Here is a 22,371-nt window from a genome sequence, read left to right as displayed (position 1 = left end):
ATTCTTCAATTTCTCGAAAATTATTTGCTCTGCAAGAAAACTGGATGTATATTTAAAACTAGCACATTGAAATACATAAACTCAGTAAGTTTCATCAAAATCAACAAAGAATTAAAAAGGAAGTTTTCAGGCACAGGTCTTTGGAAATGTCGACCCCTTTCCGTGCTGGCTGCTTATCAAATGCGTTAAGCACGTCCAGCTTCTCCTCAAAGGAAAGCGCCTTCCGCTTGCACGACGCCATCATGGCACGACTAACATCGCGGCTGGCGCGCGTTGTCTGGGCGAGTTCGGAGTGCCAGGTTGAGACGTATCACGCAGGAAAGTTTTTTACAGCTATCATTTGTATAAAACTATCTATAGCTTACAACATACTATAAACATTCAGAATTGATTCCGTGTGCTATAGGTTGCCATGCAAGTTGCTGTTAAGTAGCTAATTAGGCCTTAAACAAAGAACATCCTGTTTTGGATATCATGAAGAAAATCTGTCATAGAAACGAAAAAATATTTCATTTTTGAGATCAGCTGGTGAAAACACATTAACTGGGCAAATTTTATTCAAACTGTTTAAAAATAAAGGTTTTTTGAAGTGCCTCGTCTCCCTTTAAGTGCGCAAAAGTTGGGTGTGCATTAAATTCAGGGGCACATTAAAATTGCGCAAATACAGCAAGTGACTGACCTAAACTGGTCGTCTTTGGACCAAAGCAACCATTTGTTATCGTTACTTTATGGCCAGCTTCCTCCCATGACCTCTGCGGCTAGCCAGTGTGAATGTGCCCTTACAGCAACAGGTTGCACCATATTCTTCATATTCCTCGGAGGAGGCGGAGGAAGCGGCCATAGCCCTGGCCCTCACAATTCCAAATTCATCAGTTATCGTTAGTGACTCCAAAGCAGCCATACATAACTTCGGAGCGGGTAGGGTCTCTAAGCCAGCTTTCTCTCTTCTCTTGGCTCATCCTTTCAATCAAACTGTGGCATTAATCTGGACTCCCGCGCATGCGGGCCTTGCCGGAAACGAGGCGGCTCATGCCAGTGCCCGAGGATTTACAGTCCGGGCTCAGGCCTCAGATGCGTCGGACCTCGCCACGGAGGAGGCGCCGTTTACAGCGCGGGATCGACTTATTACTTACCACGAAATCTGCACACACTACCGATTAGACCGCTTAACCTTTCCGCCACTCATGGGCAAATCCCCGCGTAGGTGTGAAGTTCTGTGGCGACAGCTGCAGACTCGCACCTTTCCGTCCTCTTACCTCCTCCACCCCATTCATCCCGCCATTTACCTTTCTCCCTCTTGTAAATTCTGTGTCTCTCCCAGAGCAGACTTAAACCACATCATGTGGGGATGCCCTAAGCACCCCCTTCCCCCTTTCCTCAAGCAATTAATATCTAGTGAGGAGCAGTGGGAGGCTGCCTTGCGCAGCTCCAGGCCCGAACTTCAGGAGGCCATCCTGGAGTGGGCTGAGAGGATAAAGGAGGCCTACTTCAAGTAGTTCCTCCCCCCACCCTCTATTCCATTGCCCCCTTCCCTTTAAAGAGGGATAAATAAAGTTTTTCATCATCATCATCATATTCACCATATTCCAACAGATTGCACCTGTTATTCTGTCCACTAATCACATGGTTACTGGTTCAAATGTTCTTCAATGCAGATGAAGAATGGATAAGATGACTCACAACAAGGAACTGCGCCAGCTTTTGGTCTTTCTTCTGCCTCGCCTTTAGGGCCTCCAGGGCTAGAGACTGGTGCTGGCAAAAGGTGGCCACTGCCTGCTGGAGACGCTCACCAGACTCACCATCCAGCTGCATGGGTACAGAAGAGCCCCATTCATTACTACAAAGTTGCTCACTAAAAAGGCACACACACAAGGCCTGTTCCAGCGACAACAAAATGACTCCCACAACATTCTAAGCCGTCATTCCCACTGCCAGCAGACAATTCACAAGATAAAATGGGGTTATGCGATATTTCTGTGTAAAGTAGACAAAAGCTCATTAGCCGAGTGTACAGAATAGCTCTTGAGTGACCAACAAGCTTTGTAAAGGTTTGCCCATAGCATGTGCTTACCATTCACTATTGGAATACAAAAGCTTTTGTAAGACACAAACACAAGCAGAAAGATCCGACCCCTGGCCACTGCAAGCTGTCTGTTACTTGCATGTGTAGCCTGAGGCACAATGCCTTGTAGAAGGTTTTTGCAAGGATGGGCAATTTCATTATGCAATTTGTGAGTAGGCATTTTACAAAACAGTGATGGAGTGATGTGTTGAGATGTTATAATAGTTTATAAGGACTGACTACAACTAAATATTTTTACATGCTCACTACTGACTTGTGAGCAAGATCTCATATGGAGATGGCCTTCGTGCACTTCATTTTATATATTTCACCCTTTAATAGTCACCGCCGTACACGTACGGTAGTGACTGAACATTAAAATGTTTTTTAGAATGAAGCGCTCTATAAAAACACCCCTTAAGTGTTGCAACTTTCCCCGACTTATAGGAAAAATTGCCATCGTGCTGACGCCCCTCGGCATCTGTCAAACTCAAAATGTGATTTTTTTAGTCGCTTTATAGTGTCTGCCATCATGACAGTTTGAGAGTATTTTCACTTCACCTAACGTACTGCAATATACCCATGCCTGCTGCTTGCACACTTTATAATCTGCATTCTCATGCAGATTGTCTCCAGTTAAGGGCATTGAGAAAGTAGATTTTTATCTCGTTTCTTATCAAAGCGCTACCACAAGATGCTTGCCTGCGTGGCTCAAGCATAAGCTTACCGAGCGGCCACTCACAAACCGGCGACACTGCTGCATGTGCATCTCCTCTTGTAAAAAGTGTGAGTAGGCTTGTGCGCACATTCAATATTTTCAGATATTTGATTGAATATTAGGCTGTTCAATATTCACTTCGGCTCAAATTTTAATATTTGCCATGAGCGAGCATACAGTAGGATCTCATTAATTCTAACTCCAAAGGGACTGGAAATTTATTTGAATAACAGTGAGTTCAAACTAAGCAGGCGCTCCCTTAAATATAGTGCCCAATCAATTGTGCGGTACATACGGTGCACAAAACGAAAATCGTGACTGGGACCACATTGAAAAGGTTATCTTTTCTCCATCAGTGCTTGACAACCTCTGCCATTTGTCGAATGCTGTCAAATGCCACGCGAACGACTCTTGAAGACATACCAAGCAGTCTGCATGCACCAAACATTCTTAAGCAGATGCCCCATTTCATTCCTTTCATCACTTTCCGCACTTCCACGAAAAAAAAAAAAAAGCTACAACCAAAGTTGCCTTGGCTTTATTACTTGTAGGCTTCATAATGGTTTTGGCCAACAACAACGACAAAAGAGGCGCCTTTCGATTCTTCTCGTCTGCACTTGTAGGCACGCAACAAATCGCGAGCGGCAACGATAGTGGCCACGTTTAGACTGATACGTTAGAAGTGCACCCTATTCATACGCTGATGCTTGTAACACAGCTAAGATATTCGCCCACCCTTAGCGGAAACGTGCCATATTAGGATAGTAGTGAAGACAAATGCCGCAGTTTCCGCAGCATGCCTGCCATGTGTTTCTATGTCACTGGCAACTAAGCGCGCCCACCTGTTTCTGTCCCCTCAATGTGGACACGGCTATGTTAATGTCGCGAACTTGCCGATATTAACGATATTACTCATTACTGATATGGAAGAAACTGTTTCAATGCGCGTAATGTACTCACGAGAAGAAAAAAAATCGCGTTCGGCTTGCTCCACTGGCAGCCATTTTTGTTTTGGTGTCCCGCACTATTACAGCGCAATCGTACAGTGGCAGCTGCCTACTTGACCTGTTGTCATTCCGCAGCAAATGCGGGATGAAAAAAAAAAAATTTTCTTTCGTGGGAAATTTAACTTGCGAATGATCACACCCCTGAATTTGCGCCAATTTCTTGAAAAAAAAAGTGTGATCATTATGCGAGTAAATACGGTACTCTACCTGCTCCAGCTCGATTAAAGCACCTCTTTCCTCATCTTTTACGGCACGCTACATTACCATAGCAAGTGATGCAGTGAACTTTTGCCTTTGGCTTAGGCTTGTCGGTAAGGTGGTCCACGGAAGTGAGAAATTTTGTCACAAATAACTGTTGCGTGGTTTTTAGAGTTTGAATTCATGGGAGTTTTTCTCCATTCAAATACATCGGACCTTGCCGGGACCAGCAGAGCAGTTCGAATTATCTGTCAATTTGAGCTAAGAGATTTATAACTATCAGGATTTCACTGTGCCTATTTTGCTGTGTATAAATTGCACCTCCAATTATGACACCGCAGAAAGAAAAAATGGCCAGGCTTAGCTTGGTTAAGCCAAGAACGCGTTGCATATTGTGTTCGGGCCCAGCTTTTCCTCCGGCTGTCGTGACGTCACGTCACGTGGTTGCGCTAAAGGTCAATGGTGGCTGCCCGGCCGCGCCCAAGGGCTGAACTGAGTGATTGCAATATGCAACGCATAAAAAAAAATTGTTGCGCATATAGTAACTTGCAGTAACACTACTGCACACAACACCCGAATCTCTGTAAAAACAGTCTCCATTCACGGATGCACGAATTGACCACATCATATCTTTGGCCAGCTGCCCAGTGTGCGATTTCTTCAACGACACTGATGGCGGAAAACATTGCCCCAAAGATAATTTCACGGCAGCGTGGCCCGCACTGCCATGAAGCCACACCTCGAGGAAGAATTAGCTCTGCTGTGAAGCCCCGCCTCGTCGAAATTCTTATATAACCAGCAAACGAATTTTATTGTTAATTTTCCCAAACGTTTTTGCCTGTACATTTTGCAAAATGGAATGCATTAAGCTCGCATAGAGACGAAAAGCATCAAGCTGAATTTTTGCAACAAAGCATAGAGTGCTGGTATCACGCTGCCAATATTTCTCTTCACAACATCATGATGACGCACGATGGGCAAACCGAACACGCTCTTGCATCCTCAACCACCACAAAATTTTAAGTAGATTTAAGCACAAGGACCAAGAGCCCATCAATAAATTTTCTTTGTAGCTGGAGTTTCTTGAACTTACTTTCTGCATGAAGACATCTATAATGGCACTCGGAAAATAAGCCTACCCTAGAGATAAACTAGTTTCCTTTCTTGCAAGCAAAGACGCAACTTTTCTTAGATTTGTCAACATCTGGCTCTTATGTCAAGGTTTTAGGTAAATCGCACAACTATTCGAACTATTTGCTTTCAACTTGTTCGACACTAATTACTATTTGCTTCACCTTCACTTCGAACCAAGACATTAATATTTACACAAGCCTACATGAGAGGACTGATAGTACTATATATCCTAGTGATCGAACATTTACTTACTGCAAGTTTCTAAGTTCGTTTTTCTGACGGGTGTGAACCACTTAGCATGCTTGCAGGTGCTCACAAGCACGCCTCGATTTCGCTATGGCCGCACGTTGCTGGGGCCGTATTCTCTAAAGATCCCCACCATTTTTCATTGTTCTTGCCCTGGGTTCAAAGATGGATCGGTGGCCGTCGCACCGCTGTCTTTAATGCGATGGCACCCTCCGTGTGATACATTATAAATATCGAAAATGAAATGTAACGTTCCAAAACATGGGCCCTAGTTGTGTCAAGCTTATTGATGGGATACAGAACAAAAATATGATAAAATGAGGAAAGCATAGAAATTTAACTCGGAAGATGTTACTGTTTCAATACACAGTGTTTACTTCACATATTTTTGAACAGATGACTGTATTTTTTGGACGAGCGTGAGCGTGCAGCAGCTGCACGGCGGTACGTGTGGGGGTGCGCGCAGAATGCTGTGACGTCGTGTACCAGCTTGCAGCAGCAGCAGCAGCAGCAACAGAGGTGGGCGGCTGGTGCTTGCCCGACGTCAACCTCTCAGTGCTTCGCAAGCGTGCAACCATGCAAGGTGCGAGTGAAAGCGATTGCACGAGTGGTGCAATGACATAAAAGTGCGACGTCAACTTGCTCTGTAGTTGGTTTCTAAAGATGGAGTAGTCCAAGTGTACAATTCAAATAATGAATTAAGCCGCTGTTTTGAACACAGTTGAAGCTGGAAACGAAACAAGACATTGTAGTTGTTTTGAAATTGTTTGCGCTGAAGGTTCTGAACAGTGTACAGAAACAGGGCGGTGATTTGCATGTTGTGTCGACAGTATTCCCATGCCGATACAGGCAGTCGACTCTTGTGCAATAGCAAGCATACGCATAGAACACCTGTAGCGTCTGTTCGGCAGCTGCTCCAGTCCACCTTCTACAGTAAAAGCTCGTTAATTCAGATCTCACGGGACCGGGAAAAATGTCCAAATTATCCTAATGCTGAATTAACGAATTAACAGGAAAAGCAACATTAAAATCAAGTTGGAAAAGCATACCTTTATTTACTGAAGTGTTTTGCAATAGTTGTCTGCATTTTCACGCAGATTCCAGCTGACATCACAATTTTTCTTAACATTTCCAAGTGGCCAACAGCCCGCAAACTGTTGGAAGTGCTCTGGCAAACGTCCTCCAATATCAAAAGCGCCTCCATGACTTCTCGTGAGGTGCGATGAGGTCGTGGCTGCACCTCCTCGCATGACTCTTCGTCTGAATCATGGTCTTCCCGGGCGCCTGTGGCATCATTAATAATTTCTTCATTGGTCAGGAGACCAGTCGTGGCGACACAATCATCAATCGCGATGTAGTCCTGAAGGGTCACATCTGTGGGAAGGACAGCATCGAAGGTCGGGGAGTCATGATCGGTGGACTTGACTGACACCGCGTTGCCTACTGCCGCATGCTCGGGCCTCACAAAACCGCTGTGCCGAAAACAGTTGGTGATGACTTGCGGAGGTGTATTTTTCCACACGTGGGCGATGATGTGCGCCGTGCCGAGTAAGCCCACTTCATGCAGCTTTCCAACTTTTGAGCATAAGATAATTAGCTGTAGCAGGTGCTTTCGGTACTTCGACTTCACGTAGTGAATGATACCCTGGTCCATTGGCTGACGGTCACACGTAGTGTTGGGCGGCAAAAAAACTACATTGATGCTCTTCAGTTTGACTGTACAGTTATGTGCACTGCAGCTCTCAGCAACCATAATTATCTTACGATCCTTAGACGTGAAGTGCCGGCCTAACTGCTGCAACCAGCCTCGAAAAATGTCCGAGGTCATTCAAGCCTTCCTAAGAAGTTCGCTCTGTACACGACAAGAAGGCTTTTGATGTTTTTAAAATAAAGAGGCTTATGCGCCTTCCCGATGACAAGTGGCAAGCGCTCCGTGCCAGTCATATTGGCGGCAAGAAGCACAGTTATCTTTTGCTTTTACTTTTTTCCACCAATGCACGGGTCCCCTTTGAAAGTCACTGTCTTGTCGGGCAGAACACTGAAGAATAGAGCAGTTTCGTCTGCATTGAACACGTCACTTGGTTCATATGCAGCGATGTGCTCAAGCAGCTCCACATTTTTCCACTGGGTGGTCACGCTTTCATCAACGCGGGCCTTTTCACCACATACTCTTCTGAAGCGCCGAACGAGTCAATGTTCATCATTGCAGCGTACTTCTCACCTTGTGCCATGATGAGAAGTCCGCTCAAAGGCAGATACGCGTTGCAACAGTCAGTAACCCACTGGAGCAAAGCTTCTTCGAGCTGGGGATGAGCTGTGGTTCGCAACTGCCTTCTTGATGCATGAAACTCCTCGCATTTGAAGGCTTGAAGAATCTGTTCATTTTTACGTACGTTCCAAACGTGCTCTGCTTTACGTTGTACTTAGTCATAACATGATGTCGCAATTCGCCGTTCTTCAAAGCCTGTAAAATTTCCATCTTAGTCGCTAAGTTCTTGGCTTAGTACTTCTGCCGCTTTGCCGGCGTTGCCATCCCTGTAGCGCATGATGGTGGTGGCATGCAAAACACGGTCACAACGAAAAAAGAAAACTCCGCAAGAAGAGATGATACCAACTCAACAACACAAGGGAAAATGGCATCGAAGGCGCAGTGGAGCGAAGAAAGAAGACACCGGCGTTCGGTGATGCTGCGATCGCCCCCACTAATTGATGACGATGGCGATGCCTCTCAGGTTTCGGTTTCACTCCTGTGGTGCCAGCGCTGCTTTACCACACTTTTGTGTAGCGGCAGCCGTCAGCGCTTGTCCGAATTAAGCGATGCGGGGCTGAATTCTGACGAATTAACGAAGGTTTGGTCCCATAGATTAACATGTACTTTGGCCGGGACCAATAGAGCAATCCGAATTATCCAAATTTTCGAATTAACGGGAGTCGCATTAACGAGCTTTTACTGTATTTGCCCCAGCACTATGGTGCGTCCACTGTGGATGCTATATGAAGCTCTCCCATAGCGTTACGCGAAAGTGTCATGACCAAAAAAAAGGTATTGAAGGTCCCTGCTACCACGATACCACAGTGCCCTTTTGATGACTTGCCCCAACTTTGCAGTAAAGCAGGGCTCGTCTGATAGTCACTGTCCTTGAAGTGTTCGGAGTACAGAAAGTCATGCTTTGACGCCACCCATGTTGGCTACAAGGGGCGCATAGCGCTAACCCACATTCTTCAAAGCTTCAGCTCTGCTGAAAAAGTATGACACTGCTTGTCTCACCCAACGATACTTTTCCCACACCCTTGCACGCAGCAATGTAGAGGCATTCTCCTGTGTTGTGCCAAGTGCTTCATTGATCACATTAAAAAGGAGCACACAACATAAACAATGATTTTGAAGACTTGGGCACAAGCTCTCTTTGCGAAAACAAGTAAGCAGCCTAGACCAGCTGCGTTGTTGATACGTTGTTCGCTGCCGTATGGCGCCATGCATGCGGGTGGAGAGACACAGGCGATGGCTGGTACGCTGGTGTACAGCACAGACAATGTCACAGAAATGGCACTTCCTCTAGTTCATGGTGTGTCTGCCAGATGCGGTATCTTGTGAAACATGCTTGAAATTCATTATTTTCCGCTAGTTGCTGTCTGAAAACAAGGTTGTGTTAAGCAATTTCAGCACCCAAGCTTTCATTTGGTCTAAAAATCTCGGCGGCAAAAGTTTCGTTCAGTATCCCTTTAAAACATAAATATAAGTTGTGTGAATGTTATCGCATTTGTAAAAAATCAATTATGGTAGTTCATCCAAGTGTACAACAATAAACTATGTATAAAACTGCAAATATTAAAAAAACATCTTCTGCTTTATTGTCAACTCAAAACTTTCTTCTGTTTTCTCGAAGTATGTTGCTCTGAAAAGATTAAATATGCAATAATAAAAAATACGGCACTGGGGGAACCTCTCTCCGAGAACATGTGGCTCTCAAAGGGTTAAAGATAGGGCAGGTGTCATGAACACGTTCGGCACGTTCATCCAGCAGGAATGCGTTTCCTGTTTCCAATGGACCTCACCAATGAAAGGGCAAACACAGCCTGATTGTGAACTTGTCTCACTAGTGCTTACCCATGGAGCTATGATGCCACTGCTGTGTTGCTTAACTTAGCAAATGTCTATACTGGGCCACTCAGTGTGTTTAGCTAGCTTTATCAACGGTTCAGTCCATATTTGACAGAAGTATTGCATTTTTCTACCATATGTAGTAGGCAGGCACTCAGGGCAAGCACATTAGCACACAAAGACGACTGCAAAGCTTCATCTCCATTGAACAACTGAGCAGCAACAAACAAATGGAACACAAGAAAGTAAGTTCCAAAGTTGTTGGTCAAGAGTTTGTGCAAATGAAGATGGTGAATTCACTGCTAGGCTTTAAAATGCATCGTTAAAAATTGCTCCTTTTACTGCCACATCATATCGGTCGAGCAGCTGCCCCGAATGGTACATTCATTCTGCCCTGTAATCCCAGTTAGGACACAACTTCATGTGCACAAGAGACTTTTTCCAAAGCACTGCCCAGTGCAGCACAGGGAACCAACCATGGCGAGCATCATGGGGCCAATGTCGCCGATGAGCGGCTCCTGTGCTCTCCGCCGCTTCATGAGGGTGCTGAAGCCCTGGTGGATGCGCAGCAGCTCATCCAAGTTGGGGAACAGCCGCTGCAGCAGCTCGGGGGCCAGCAGCTCCTGCTGCTGCAAGGGTCGCCGAAAGATGCGCTCAAGCACTTTCAGCGTGCGCACATGCGACCGTTCTGTGTGGAAGAGCTCATTAAGCACGTCCTGTCGCTTTTTCTCCTTCGGCTTGAGCTGCCGCAGGGTCTCGCGGCCCAGAGCAGCCTGCCAGTCTGGTGGCTCCAGGTCCCACTCCAGGTCCGAGTCATCCAGAGGACCCAGCGGCGGTACCTCCCCACGATGCACTGCCTCCCAGGACTGGCTCGGGCTCTCCAAGCTCCTGCTGACAGAGGCGGCACCCTTGTCAGTCAAGCAGCATTGCATGTTTGGGCTAGGTGGTAGCAGTGTTGATAACTCAGCAAAAAAGTGACCAAACTTTGCTAACTTTAATCACCTTAACGACAACTGTACCTTCTTGGAGTCTTAGCGAGCGAGTTGGTTAAATTTCCTCACAGGACTTTGGCTAAGTTCAATGCCTCGCTCCTATTTTATCCCAAAGGAGATGGCTGCATCTTCATTTGTCGTAACTTTTAAAACTTACCAATAAGCTTATTAGGGAGAGATCTCAGTGTATCAAAACTGCTTTTTCTGCACATAGCATAATCTTGAGATCTGATACAGTTCTAAGAAATTGGGTGGGAGGGGGGGGGGATCTTCCTTTTCCCATTTCAATTATTGACTGAGTGGTTGGGTGTAAGCCTCCTGAATAAGCTAAAGGAAGCAACATTCCTCCTCTCTTGGCCTCCCCTTTTCCAAGTCCCCTCACCGCACATGCCCTCATTTGCTGCTCGCCTTGTCACTTTGCACTTTTTGATTGCAGCGATCACATCGCACAGCAGTGCGATCGATGCGATCATGAGCAATTGTCATGGCACTGGCACGCAGTCATGGTGCGGATGATCATGCACGTTTCCGTGGAAGCAGTGCCAGCATAACCATGTGACTCCACTCCACCAACAGGAAGGCGTGGATAAGCCCCAGACGTCCTCGCCTGTCCTCGTTCACGGCTCTGATGGCAAGATAAAATAATGTCATTATCTTTAGTTTTATTCAGGGGGGCTAAGCTTGGTGTGGCTGTTCATGCCCACTGGCGGCCAGAATACGAAATTTACTTTTACAAGTGCTTCGAGATCAAAGACAATGCCCAGCACCGCCCTGGCGATCTTTCGCTGATGCCTGCCAAAGTCAAAGCTGCCAATCTGGCGCAGCATGGTGCATTTCCTTCATTTTCCCGCTTTCGACACAATTTCGCAGAGCAACTTGCTTGAGTTTCAAAACTGCACAAATGGTGCAGGATTCCTGCCTCTGGTTTCCTGCCTCTGAGCCCCGAATGAAATGACTAACACTTCCCAGAATTAACCAAAGAATATATACTTAGAGTTATTTCTCAGTGCTTGATAAGCATATAAACCGAAACTTTGCCACACATCTCCTGCTGACTTGATTGCTGTAATAGTACTAGGCAAAGAAGGCTCTTCACTGAGGTTAACACAGGTGCAATACAATGACATTCTAATATAGCAGCAATTAGTAGCTTCAGTGCTTGCCTTCCTGTGGCATAAATCTCTGCCATGAATCAGGGATGATAGCAACGTGCACAGACTCCAGAAAGCTGCAACTGTTGACAGCATAACATAGATAGTGAGCAGGATGTATAGCATGCTAACCTGGTGGACAGGCTGGAGTTGGAGGAGCTGCCCGAGTTGTTGAGGTTAGTTGGCTTGTCATCAACGTCCACATCACTGCATAAAGAAAAACACAGAGTGTGTCAACACTTCAACCAACTAAACTGTCTACATGAAATAAAATGCAACTGTCACTATACGATTCTGTTTTTATGACGTCAGCATATAAAGACGTGATTAACATGCTGTGGCCATGCAGCTCACAATTTAACCCGAACAATGAGGGTCATTCTCAGTCATTGGTCCCAACTGAACAGAGTACACAAGTGGTAGCCTGCAGTTTTAAATCCACCTCCTTTCTGACAACTTGTATCCATAACTGCAAAAATTTTTTAAGCACAGGATGACAGAAAAAGCTTGACCACAGCCAATGCATCAACATTCAACTGAAATGATGTAGGGCATGCTTTGCCATTCAACTTGCCTCACTTGCAGGCCGAGTGGAGTCACAGGCAAATTGAACTTTTTCCACTTCCACACTTTTGCTGTCAGCTGTACAGGCGGGAACAAAATAATGCAAGCACCTGACAAACAGCACCCTTGCACCCTTTCATGCATGTGTGCCTGTCCATACACTGAATTTTTGCCAGCTTGCTGTAGGAATCGTGATGATTGCAGAAGATTATGCTATAAAAGGGATGTCTTTCTTGGTATGTGGAGCATGCAGTGCATGTTCACATACTGAAACACAACGGCTGAAACAAACAACGCTCTTCTAGAGTTATGTTCTGCAATCATTGTGGTTACTACAGCAGGCTGGCAAAAGGTCAGCATATGGACAGGCACACAAGCATGATAGGAGACACGTAAGCAATGTGATGTCTTGACAGAAGGTGCTTGCTTCGTTAAAGGGTGCAGGAATGCAGTTCGGCACATGTTCCCAGATACCATATTATTTTGTCCCTACATGTACAGTCTTGGTCGAACGTTCCGAAGCTACAGCGACTGTGCCCGGAACGGCCATGCTCTGCTATTGCGGCGCTGCCATCAACGGCACTCGCAGATGTTCGCTGGTTGCGGGGATAAAAGAGAGCGAGAAGGAACATCGCTCTCGCTTTATCACTGTCGCACGCTCAGTGATCATAGAGTGGCACGTCAGCTAGTGTGGCATTCAGGTGCGCTTTTACCTTCCATGGTTCCGTCATGCAAATGGGCTGCGGACAAGAGCTGCTGCCAAGGTGATGCCGCGATGCTCCGTAGCCTACTGTTTGGTAGCACGAAGTTTAACCACACGACCAGGGTTTTCTGGCGAGATAAAGTCTCAGGTTTAAAATGTGATAGCTGTTGTAATGGGAACCAACCTCAGTGTTTTCCCAACCACAGACCAAATATTTTGAAGTTGATATCGCTGCATGTTATGAAGTAGCTCTCCAATTTTTCAAGCTAAATAAAATTTATCCATAAAAGCCAAACCCAAGACGTGGGCTCAGCAAGGCGACACAACTGGCATGAAAAAGCTTTGGAGCGCTTCGACGGGAGCATGATAATATCGAGAAAACACTCCTGGCGAAGCACCACATCTCTAGGATCACCGATCTCTAATGCGCAGAGTGCCATCAGTGAGGGCAAGACTTGCAAAGGGACATGCGGAACAGCTCACTAGTTCTTGCCGTACCACAGAATGGCAGCAAGAACAATGTTCCTTCTCTCTCTTTTTTATCCCCGCAACCAGCGAGCATCTACGAGCGTTGTTGATGGCAATGTCACAATAGCAAAGCATGGCTGCTCCGGGCATGGTCGCTGAGGCTTCGGAACTTACGATCAAGACTGTACATGCACAAGGTTCTTACAAGTTGGTTCATTCTTCTTAGTTTATTTTATCCCGCTATTTTTCTTGTGTTAACACCTTTTCACAGAATAAGGGATTCAACATGTGTACAATGCTTACCATATATTTTTTTCTATTTATATACCTACAGTCGCCCAGAGGGCACATAACATAGCATGTATTTCTGGCATCACAAGGTGCAAGAAATGCAAAATATGACAAAAACACGAACATATGTGAAACAAATTTCCTAGTCTAAGTTCTTTATCACTGAAGGGCACCCCTTCATTTAACCAGAACTAAAAATGTCCAAAGTAATATTTTCCACACTTTCCAAAGTTTACTAACTGTTCCTTGTGGCTTCTCTCACGCAAGATCCATGTGCCCCTTCTTTCTCAATCTAAACACAGTCCACATAAGAAGTCAGAAGTACCACCGCATACCGTACAACTTTTCAGAAAACGGTTGATATGCATTCAAGTTTCCACCATCTGTTGTGCTGTTACACTTGGGATGACATGTTGAGGTTTAAATGCAAAGCAAACGCAGAGCACGCCAAGTTCGTCAAAGCATAAAGCAGTGGTGTGCGCTTACCTCTTGGACCTTGGGATGTTGGGGTCACTGCGCTTGCGATAAGATGGCCGTGTTTCCCTCTACGTAAAACAGAATAACCTGCTGTTAGAAACAACCCCATCTAACATTCTAGGAATTGGATTTCTCTAAAGCTTTCGACTTTGTCTGCCATGAGCTACTTTATCTTAAGCTCAGTAAACTAAATCTCGACTTTAACATTCTTGCTTGAATAAAAAACATTTTGTTAAACCGACAGCAATTTGTAACTTCTAATGGCTGCGATTATTTTCTCCGTCCTGTCCCTATCAGGAGTGCCCCAAAGTTCTGTCCTTCAGCCCCTTCTAATTTACATAAACGATTTACCTGATTGTATTAACCCCTCTATTAGGCTTTTTGCAGACAACTGTGTAGTATATCACATGATTTCCTCTGATAATGACACATCACTACTACACACTGACCTTAACAATATTTCTGATTGGTGTAACACATGGAAAATGAAACTGAACGTGACGAAGTGCAGACTAAGGAAAATTTTGCGTACAGTTTCCACTAACGCTTGTAAGCACAACATAAATGGTTCCCCTCTAGAAGAAATGATTACTTACAGATACTTAGGGGTTCACATTAATTCTAACCTGTCTTGACAACCACACATTAATTATATTGTCGGTAATGCTAACTACATGCTTGGGTACTTGCGCCGGAATTTTTTAATAGCCCCTTCTTCTCTTAGACTCCTTCTTTATAAAACTTTCGTTCGTTCCAAACTAGAATATGCATCAGCTGTGTGGGATCCATTTACTGAAAGTCTTATTAGTCACCTTGAAGCTGTACAGAATCGTAGCGCACATCTAATTTTTTCCAACTACTCCCGTCTTTCCAGTGTCATGTATGAAAATAGCGTTACAGCTTCCGTCCCTTTCCTTAAGCAGGAAAATAGTATGTCTCTCCTTGTTTCATAAGATTTACTACCATAACCCTCGTCTTAAGCAAGAATTACTGTTACACCCTTCATTCATATTGACCATCGTTATAAAGTGTTTGTTCCTCATTGTCACACTAGCCAACACTTTCATTCTTTTGTTTCTCAAACTTGTAATGACTGGAAACACTTGTCCACCTCCTTTGTATCTATTACGGAATCCAGTGGCTTTAAAGATGTGTTTGAATACGTTACCTGATAGTTGTTCTGAGTTTTCTTTTATATCTAAAGTTACCACTCCCTTCTGTAATGCCCTACGGGCCCTGAAGGTATTCAAATAAATAAATACATAAATAAATAAATAAATAAATAAATAAATAAATAAATAAATAAATAAATAAATAAATAAATAACCTCAAGGCTCTTATAAGCCTGCTCAACAACTGCTACGAAATGTCACCGTGGCTCACTAACAGCAGCGAAATTTCCAGACTGAATACCTGCCAACTCGTGAATGTTCATAAAAAGTCTTGTAGACAAGACACCAATAGGGGGAGGGTGCAGATGGGGGATATTACACTTTCTTTCTTTTCTTTAGTTTGCTCAAAGCACACATCTTTTATAGGATACATACATACTCTGCTATGATGACGCAACTTTATATGCAGCACACAAGCAGCAACCACACTTGAAATAGAGTAACAAGCAACACACTGTTTCTAAATCTCAGTGACCTTTTCAGCGATTCTACTGTTGCCTATTTCACCTTCAGTAACTTGTCTGAATAAACATGCTCAAAGCAAGAACCCCTATGGTGCCCTTGCACCATCATACTACTTCCAAGGGTATGTGTGACAACTGACAAACAAAAATTTATGTGTGGTATTAATTATTTGTCTGCAATCATCACTGTGAGGAATTCATTGACAGGATCCACAGCATTATGACTGTGATCCTGTGGAACCTCAGCAATACATCTACATTTCTAGTTTTTCTTATTAGTGACCGCTGTATGTTGGGTTAAATGTAAGTTGGTTTGTTCAACATGTTCAACAAAACTTATTTTGCAAGTATTGCAATTTTAAAATATTTTTGCAAACAAAATTTATTTTTATAAAACTTGACAGAACATAAATAAAATTGCAGAACTCCAAGTTTGTAAAATTTATGGAATATTTGGGAGAGTTGGCAAGTTACTTGTAGCACAGCAGCCTGCTAGCCACTAACATCCCCATGAAGTCAAGAGTGTATTTCGACAATTTTAATCACCACTGTATAGCACTCCAAGAAATCGGAGTATGAACTTTTGCACAGATTAGATATTTAGAGGTTGGTTACGGTGTCACACACAATATTCCAATCTAGAGGTGCAAACCTTGGCCTTAGTTGTTTTGTCATCTGGATGAAAACTTCAAAATGGGATAAATTGGGCATTTACGAAATACAAAATCACTCAATTGTTTTGAAAGTGGTTTCCAGGCATAGTCTGTGACGAGCAGTCAGGGTGTGCAATTTTTCATCACTAGTACAAATGCAATACCATGAATATTTCTTCAGTTAGATGCAAGCTGTCAAGAGCTCTATCGGCAAACCAGAGAAAATGAGCACAAGAAAGTTCACGCTGTGTGCTCTGGTTTCTGTACTCCTCTTTGTGCTAATGATTAAGTTACATTTGTAATAAGACCCCTATACACACAGGAAAGCAGACTACTGAATCCAGGCTTGTCTTTCACTTCCTGCTTTTCAAGCACAAACCCTTTAATTAATGAACAGACCCCAAAATAAACTACACCAATATGACAAATCACAAGGCATACCAATTATGAAGAGTGAATTTATCAGCTCAAACCATCACTTGTTTTGACACAAACTCACACCTCTAATTGTGCCCTGCAACAATGGTGTCACTCTACAGTGCTCTCCACAGGCGACAGGAAAGCCACTGAGTTATCGTGCACATGTGACAGTGAAAGTATTAAGGTGACCCTTGGGCAGTGGCGTAGCAACAGGGGGGGCCGGGGGGCCGTGGGCCCCGGGTGCACGAGGCCAGTAAGAAGGGGGGGGGGGGTGTCATATACGTCTGAAGACACCCGAAAACTGTCGACGACATCCTCGCCTTCCTCGACTACACTCGGGGGGGGGGGGGGGGGGGGGGGGGGGACAGAAGAGCTAAGGGCCCCGGGTGCCAGACGACCTAGCTACGCCACTGCCCTTGGGTTTGAATTGTCAATCCCGAAAGCGAAAACTTATACGTTTGAGAAATCAAATACCTGAAAGACAGCGACCTCTCTAAAGAAAAAAGAGAAGACACCAGGATAAAAAGAGAAACATTGATCCAGCAACAAGCCATATTCATTCCTTCTGTAATGTGGTGTACCACATGGTAATATGCATCATTCTCTCCCAGTGATGATGGACGAGTGAAGAGAGCGTGTGTGTACAGGCAAGATTCCCTAGGCTTCCTTCCTTATAAGTCTACATGCCTGATTTATGCAACTGGGTACTTTAACAGGAATTACAATATCACACTAGCAATTTATCCTCGCCTACCGCTAAAGAAAGACAAGGAATACATCAAATGCTGCAAAGCATAAGCTAGTTGGCTAGTTTTATTGATAATGTGGGCGAGACGTTGCTCGAACCCCCCCCCCCCCCACACACACACACACACACACACACAGCAGTGCCCTGCTGAAGCTGCTCCAACATTAAGCACAAGCCTCTCGCGTGATGGAAAGTATCATTCTACGGCGCCACTCACTGATGACGGACATGCCCGTGTCTGTGTGGGAGCGTGCACGCGGCTGAGAATGCCCTAAACCCCGCGGTTTCTAACCCCTGGTGCGGCCCGCGCACTTTGCTGGAGGGTGAAGGCAGTCACTGCAGGGTCGGCTTTACCTTGTTATGCCTGGTGTCGGAGAGGACGCGTCGGCCAGCGGGTGGCCGCTCGGCGCGTCGCGACGGCATCGCGGGACTGGGGCCGCCATGCGAACCCAAGGTCGCGCCCCAAATAGCGGGCCCTGCTGGCCGCGCGCCAGCGACCCTGCGTCTTTCGTCAGGTTCGGCTGCGCAGCAGCACGACAGTGCACGGGACGGTGCACGGTGCTGCCGCCCTGGCGCGCGGACGCAAACGGGGGCAGCGCGCGTCGCAGCTCTTCCAAGCTTTCCCCCCACCCTCGAGCATTAGAAGATTCCTGTATCTCAAGATCAGCAGGCCAAGAAGATCTATAAACGCTGGAGGAGGTAGGATGTCGGGCGCGGTGGCGCTGTCCAACGCACCGTTTCAGGGGATGAAAGGCGATTGTGATCGGTGGTCCGCCGATCTGCGCAATGTGCGTTGGTGGGCTGCTGGAGAAGTTCGCGCACGGGAAACGGCGCCACGTGCTATGGTGACTTCAGAAATACAGGATGCAAGCCGAAGTAGGACTGCGACTTTGACAGCTCGAGTCGGTAGGCCATCGTGATCAGCGAGTTCCGTATTCGTAGCATGAAACACGTTTATCAGCACACCGTATACGCCGTGACACGGAGGGCTTGTGCGCAGGCGCGAGTAAGAGCGGGCACGAGAGAGAAAATCTGAGGGCTCCTGCTCCTTGAGTCACTACGGAGGAGGTTTCGTTAGCGTGTGTTGTAGACGTTTGTCCTTAGGCGTGCCCGCATTGCGGAGCGCGGTCCAATTTGTTTACGCTAGGCCGCTGGCAAGCGGTGCAGTAAAATAGGTAAAGCAGCGGGCACTGACGCCCGATTTGGCGACCGCTGCGTCGGACAGACTACCTCGCAGCTGCGGCGCTCGTGGTCAGTCGTGGCGGATCATAGCTGTCTCGCGCCTTACGGCGATGTACACGGTCGTCCACTTCCAATTTGAACACGGCACCGGGCGGCCGGCGAGGCCGGCGCTCCGCGGAGCGCCGCTCGTGGGCACCGGGGTAACGCGCCGGCGCACTGGTAGGGTGGCTTAGCACTGGCAGCCACAGGCGTGGTCTCAGCTGCGTCGTCTGCTACAGCACGCCAGCACTAGTGTGTGCTGGGGCGCCGGCCTAAAGCCCCTCAATAGATTGATGGGCTTTACGCCGGCCGCCCGGTGCCGTGTTCAAATTGGAAGTGGACGACCGCGTACCTTGTATATTAGATCACAGATGTTTCTTTGGGAGCAGTAGCGACCGTAGTAGAGCCCGGGTCGCATATATTGAAAACCTAGAAGGCAGAGCCTCTTTAGCAACCGCGGTTGAACGCAAGTGGCCGAAAGGCCGTCGGTGACGACTCACTCAGCACCAGCGCCGCAGGCGCGAAAAAGTTTGTCGACGTATGCTTTCAGAGGCAAAGTTCTGACTGGTGCTGCATAAGTTGCGGGGCGCGGTAGAGCTGAACTTCGCGTCACAAGTTGGCGGCTGGACGTAATTATATTTATTCAGTCGTGTTTTTTTCCTAACTGTAACAAGGTGTCATTATTTCGCTGGCGGCGCCTCCAGGACACCATAGCGGCAACGGGGACACCAAAGCTAGAACCCGGACTGGTCCGTAGGTTGGGGCTCGCGGAGGCCTGCGCCTGCCAGGGCTGTACAAGATAGGTCGTCAGCGACATCGGACAGCCAATTTTTTATGCGAACACCCCCTGGCACGCTTCCGCCTCCGCGGCACCAATCCACGGGCCGCCCTGCTTCCACCTTTGATCCCCCCCGCTACTGTGTGCCCTGGAGATCCTGCGCCGCCTGCTCTATTATAACCTCAGGTGCTCTTCCGAGGCCTCCGTTTGCCGGTTACATGCGCCCTCATGGAGTAGTGCTTGTAAAAAATCCAATATATCGTCGCGACGAAAAAAGCGACCCGCGACTTGTACAACATTAATACTTCTTTCTGGGCGAGTTGGTGCATACTTAATTTGAATATTGTAACAGCGCTAACACATGCATCCACAAAGTAACAAGGACGAGACACAAGCGCTTGTTTCTCACGTCGAGCGCCGTGAGAAACGCCACGCCCCGCTAAAAACGCGACCCGGCCGTATATCGGTCTCAAATGCCAAAAGCTGGAACAAGCGCTGTTTGCAGTTGCTGCTGCTTTTCTTGGGAGCAGATAAATTGACAGCGCACCGCGTTTCACGAGAGAACAGCATAGCACGTACGTAGCCAATGCAACTCGCCGTTTCTTGCGGGAGTCAGCGTCATCTGACGCAAAAAGCTCCACCTGCAAGGATGACTCCGCTCCCGCAATGCGATCAATCGCATGCATGGAAACCCTCATGCGTAGGATGCAACTGGTCCAGTGACAATGCAAATCAATAATGCTCGTATGACAGAGCAAAGTACACACGGGCAAGGCCTCCGTCAAAAATGTGATGAATACACATCGCTTATTATCGCTCACAACGGTCTGTTTACTTCGGACGAAGTATATAACATGTGGTCTAAATGCGCTGACGTTGGATTGTGGACCTCTCACAACTCGCCCTAAGTGCAGAACACATGCCTTGCAGGAAACGACCGAAGGGAAACAAGCATGCAGAGAAAAATGCGACCAGAGACACAAGCAGAGAAGCACGAGCAAGCCACGCAGGCCTCCATCTGAGCAGCTAGCAGCTGCCGGCCGAGCGCGCACCGAATAAAAACTACCGGTGACCAAACGTATCGGCAAATCTCGAAGGTCTCCTCGATTTGGCTGCACTTTCTGCACTAGTTCAGGGGGTGCAGCACTCTAGCACTCGATTTGCCAGTGCAGCTAGCGCCACCTGCACTTCGGCACTCGATTTGACGTCGTACTGCACGAGTTCATGTACACTTCGGCACTAGACTCTCCGCAAGTTCTTTTCTCGTGCACGTAGTGCAAGGCTTTCGATCGCAGACGACACATGCGGCTCCGTGGCCATGCGGGTGTTGGTAGACGGCATCGACGGCGCCTGCTATTAGTAACGCAGCACGGACGCCAGTTTTCTTCAGGATGTGTACGCAGCATCTTGTTAAGGGCGCTTTCCGGGTTCAACTGCTGCTAAGTGCACTGAAGGCCGGGATTTTCCCTCAGGTCACAGTCGTTTGTATTAATTTTCACGAGCTTACCGCTACCTCGACGTTAAGCTTGCGCGAAACCACATCGGTCAGTCGTTTGAAACGTTGTGCCATATATGGTTCTGAAAGATGTGGAAACCACGCTTGGTCATGCTTTCTGAATAATAACACACCAACAAAAGAAAAGCCACAGCCACCCAGTCGCAGCAGACGAAGGCCTGTACGTTTCTGCACTTTTGTCCTCGATTTGACCGCTGCACCGAAAGCGCTAGCGTTGCGCTACACTCACACTTCAAGAACTAGCGCTGCACTGGCACGACACCTTTCTGAACTAGTGCAAAAGGTGCAGCCAAATCGAGGAGATTTCGTCCATGATCTCGACGCGAAAGGTGACGTGTTCGGCCGCCACTGGCGTGGAACAGCGATCGCGACGTCGCCGTTAAGACCGACGCTGAGGCGGCGCCAAATGGTTGTTTGCGGCCTCCAGCGCTTACGCCACCGTCCGGCAGTCTAGTCAGTAATGCAAAAAAGCCATCCGATCGGCGCGATACGCCGTTCGCGCCCCATCACCGCTGCGCTAATCTGGCGTTCCGGGGTACTTGCTTACAACACAAAAGGTCAAGAAGATTAAAATTCCTGGGTTTTACGTGCCAAAACCACCATCTAATATGAGGTACGACGGAGTGGATTAACTGGATTAACTTTGACCGCGTGGAGTTCTTAAAGTCAACTTGCGCGTTATTTTTTTAACCATATCAGAATATTGTCATTTTCATATGGCATTGACAGTCCTGTCACCGGTAGGGTGGTTTAATTTGCTTAGAAATTTATCAATAATTTTAAATAACCAATAAACGAGATACCGAAACGGGTAGCTGCTCCGTGTGACGTCACGATCAGTCGAAAGCGTGCTAAACTTGCAGTACACGTGGCGCTAACGCCAAAGAAGCGAAGCTGATGATGTCTCCTGACGACAAAGGGAGCTTTTACCGATTTTCGGAACTAGACAGCGACGATTTCAGCGACAGTGGCGGTGTAGTCTCTGGCGTCCTAAACACAGGGTGGCCAGTAAAAGGTCATGAGTCACGAACGCAACCAGGGGCCGAATTTTATAACGGTTCGGAATACGAACCGTTCGCTTCGCCGCTTACGTCACTAAATGTGCCACTCCCAAGACGGTGGTGGAAGAAGGGGAGGACGCGACCAATAGATGAGAGGGTGCCACCTCTGAAGTGTACGTCATTATATGACGAGCTAATCGAAGAATTACAGAATGTTTCTGCTTGCTAAATAAATGTAAAATATAAACTAAATATTATACGGCAAATTCGAAAGTATAAACGTGT

The 22,371-nt window shown here is 46.7% G+C and overlaps 1 protein-coding gene across 8 annotated transcripts in view; it reads right to left on the bottom strand.

The window, feature by feature from the left end:
- The window catches only part of LOC126531831 (rho guanine nucleotide exchange factor 11-like), a 251,734-nt gene that overhangs the window by 54,826 nt on the left and 174,537 nt on the right, over positions 1-22,371 (bottom strand). For 6 of the 8 annotated variants that reach the window (XM_050179571.3, XM_055071511.2, XM_050179569.3 and 3 more), the window contains 4 exons: positions 14,123-14,181; positions 11,743-11,817; positions 9,944-10,358; positions 1,681-1,806 (listed from right to left, as the gene is read on the bottom strand). In XM_050179571.3, coding sequence (XP_050035528.2) covers positions 1,681-1,806; positions 9,944-10,358; positions 11,743-11,817; positions 14,123-14,181 — 675 coding nt within the window. The remainder of the gene's footprint in view (positions 1-1,680; positions 1,807-9,943; positions 10,359-11,742; positions 11,818-14,122; positions 14,182-22,371) is intronic. The other 2 variants (XM_050179572.3, XM_050179576.3) reach the window with 1 other exon arrangement.

The sequence above is a fragment of the Dermacentor andersoni genome, chromosome 5, assembly GCF_023375885.2.
Source record: "Dermacentor andersoni chromosome 5, qqDerAnde1_hic_scaffold, whole genome shotgun sequence".
In the NCBI taxonomy this organism is placed as follows: domain Eukaryota; kingdom Metazoa; phylum Arthropoda; class Arachnida; order Ixodida; family Ixodidae; genus Dermacentor; species Dermacentor andersoni.
This window is presented reverse-complemented; position numbering and strand designations above follow the sequence as displayed.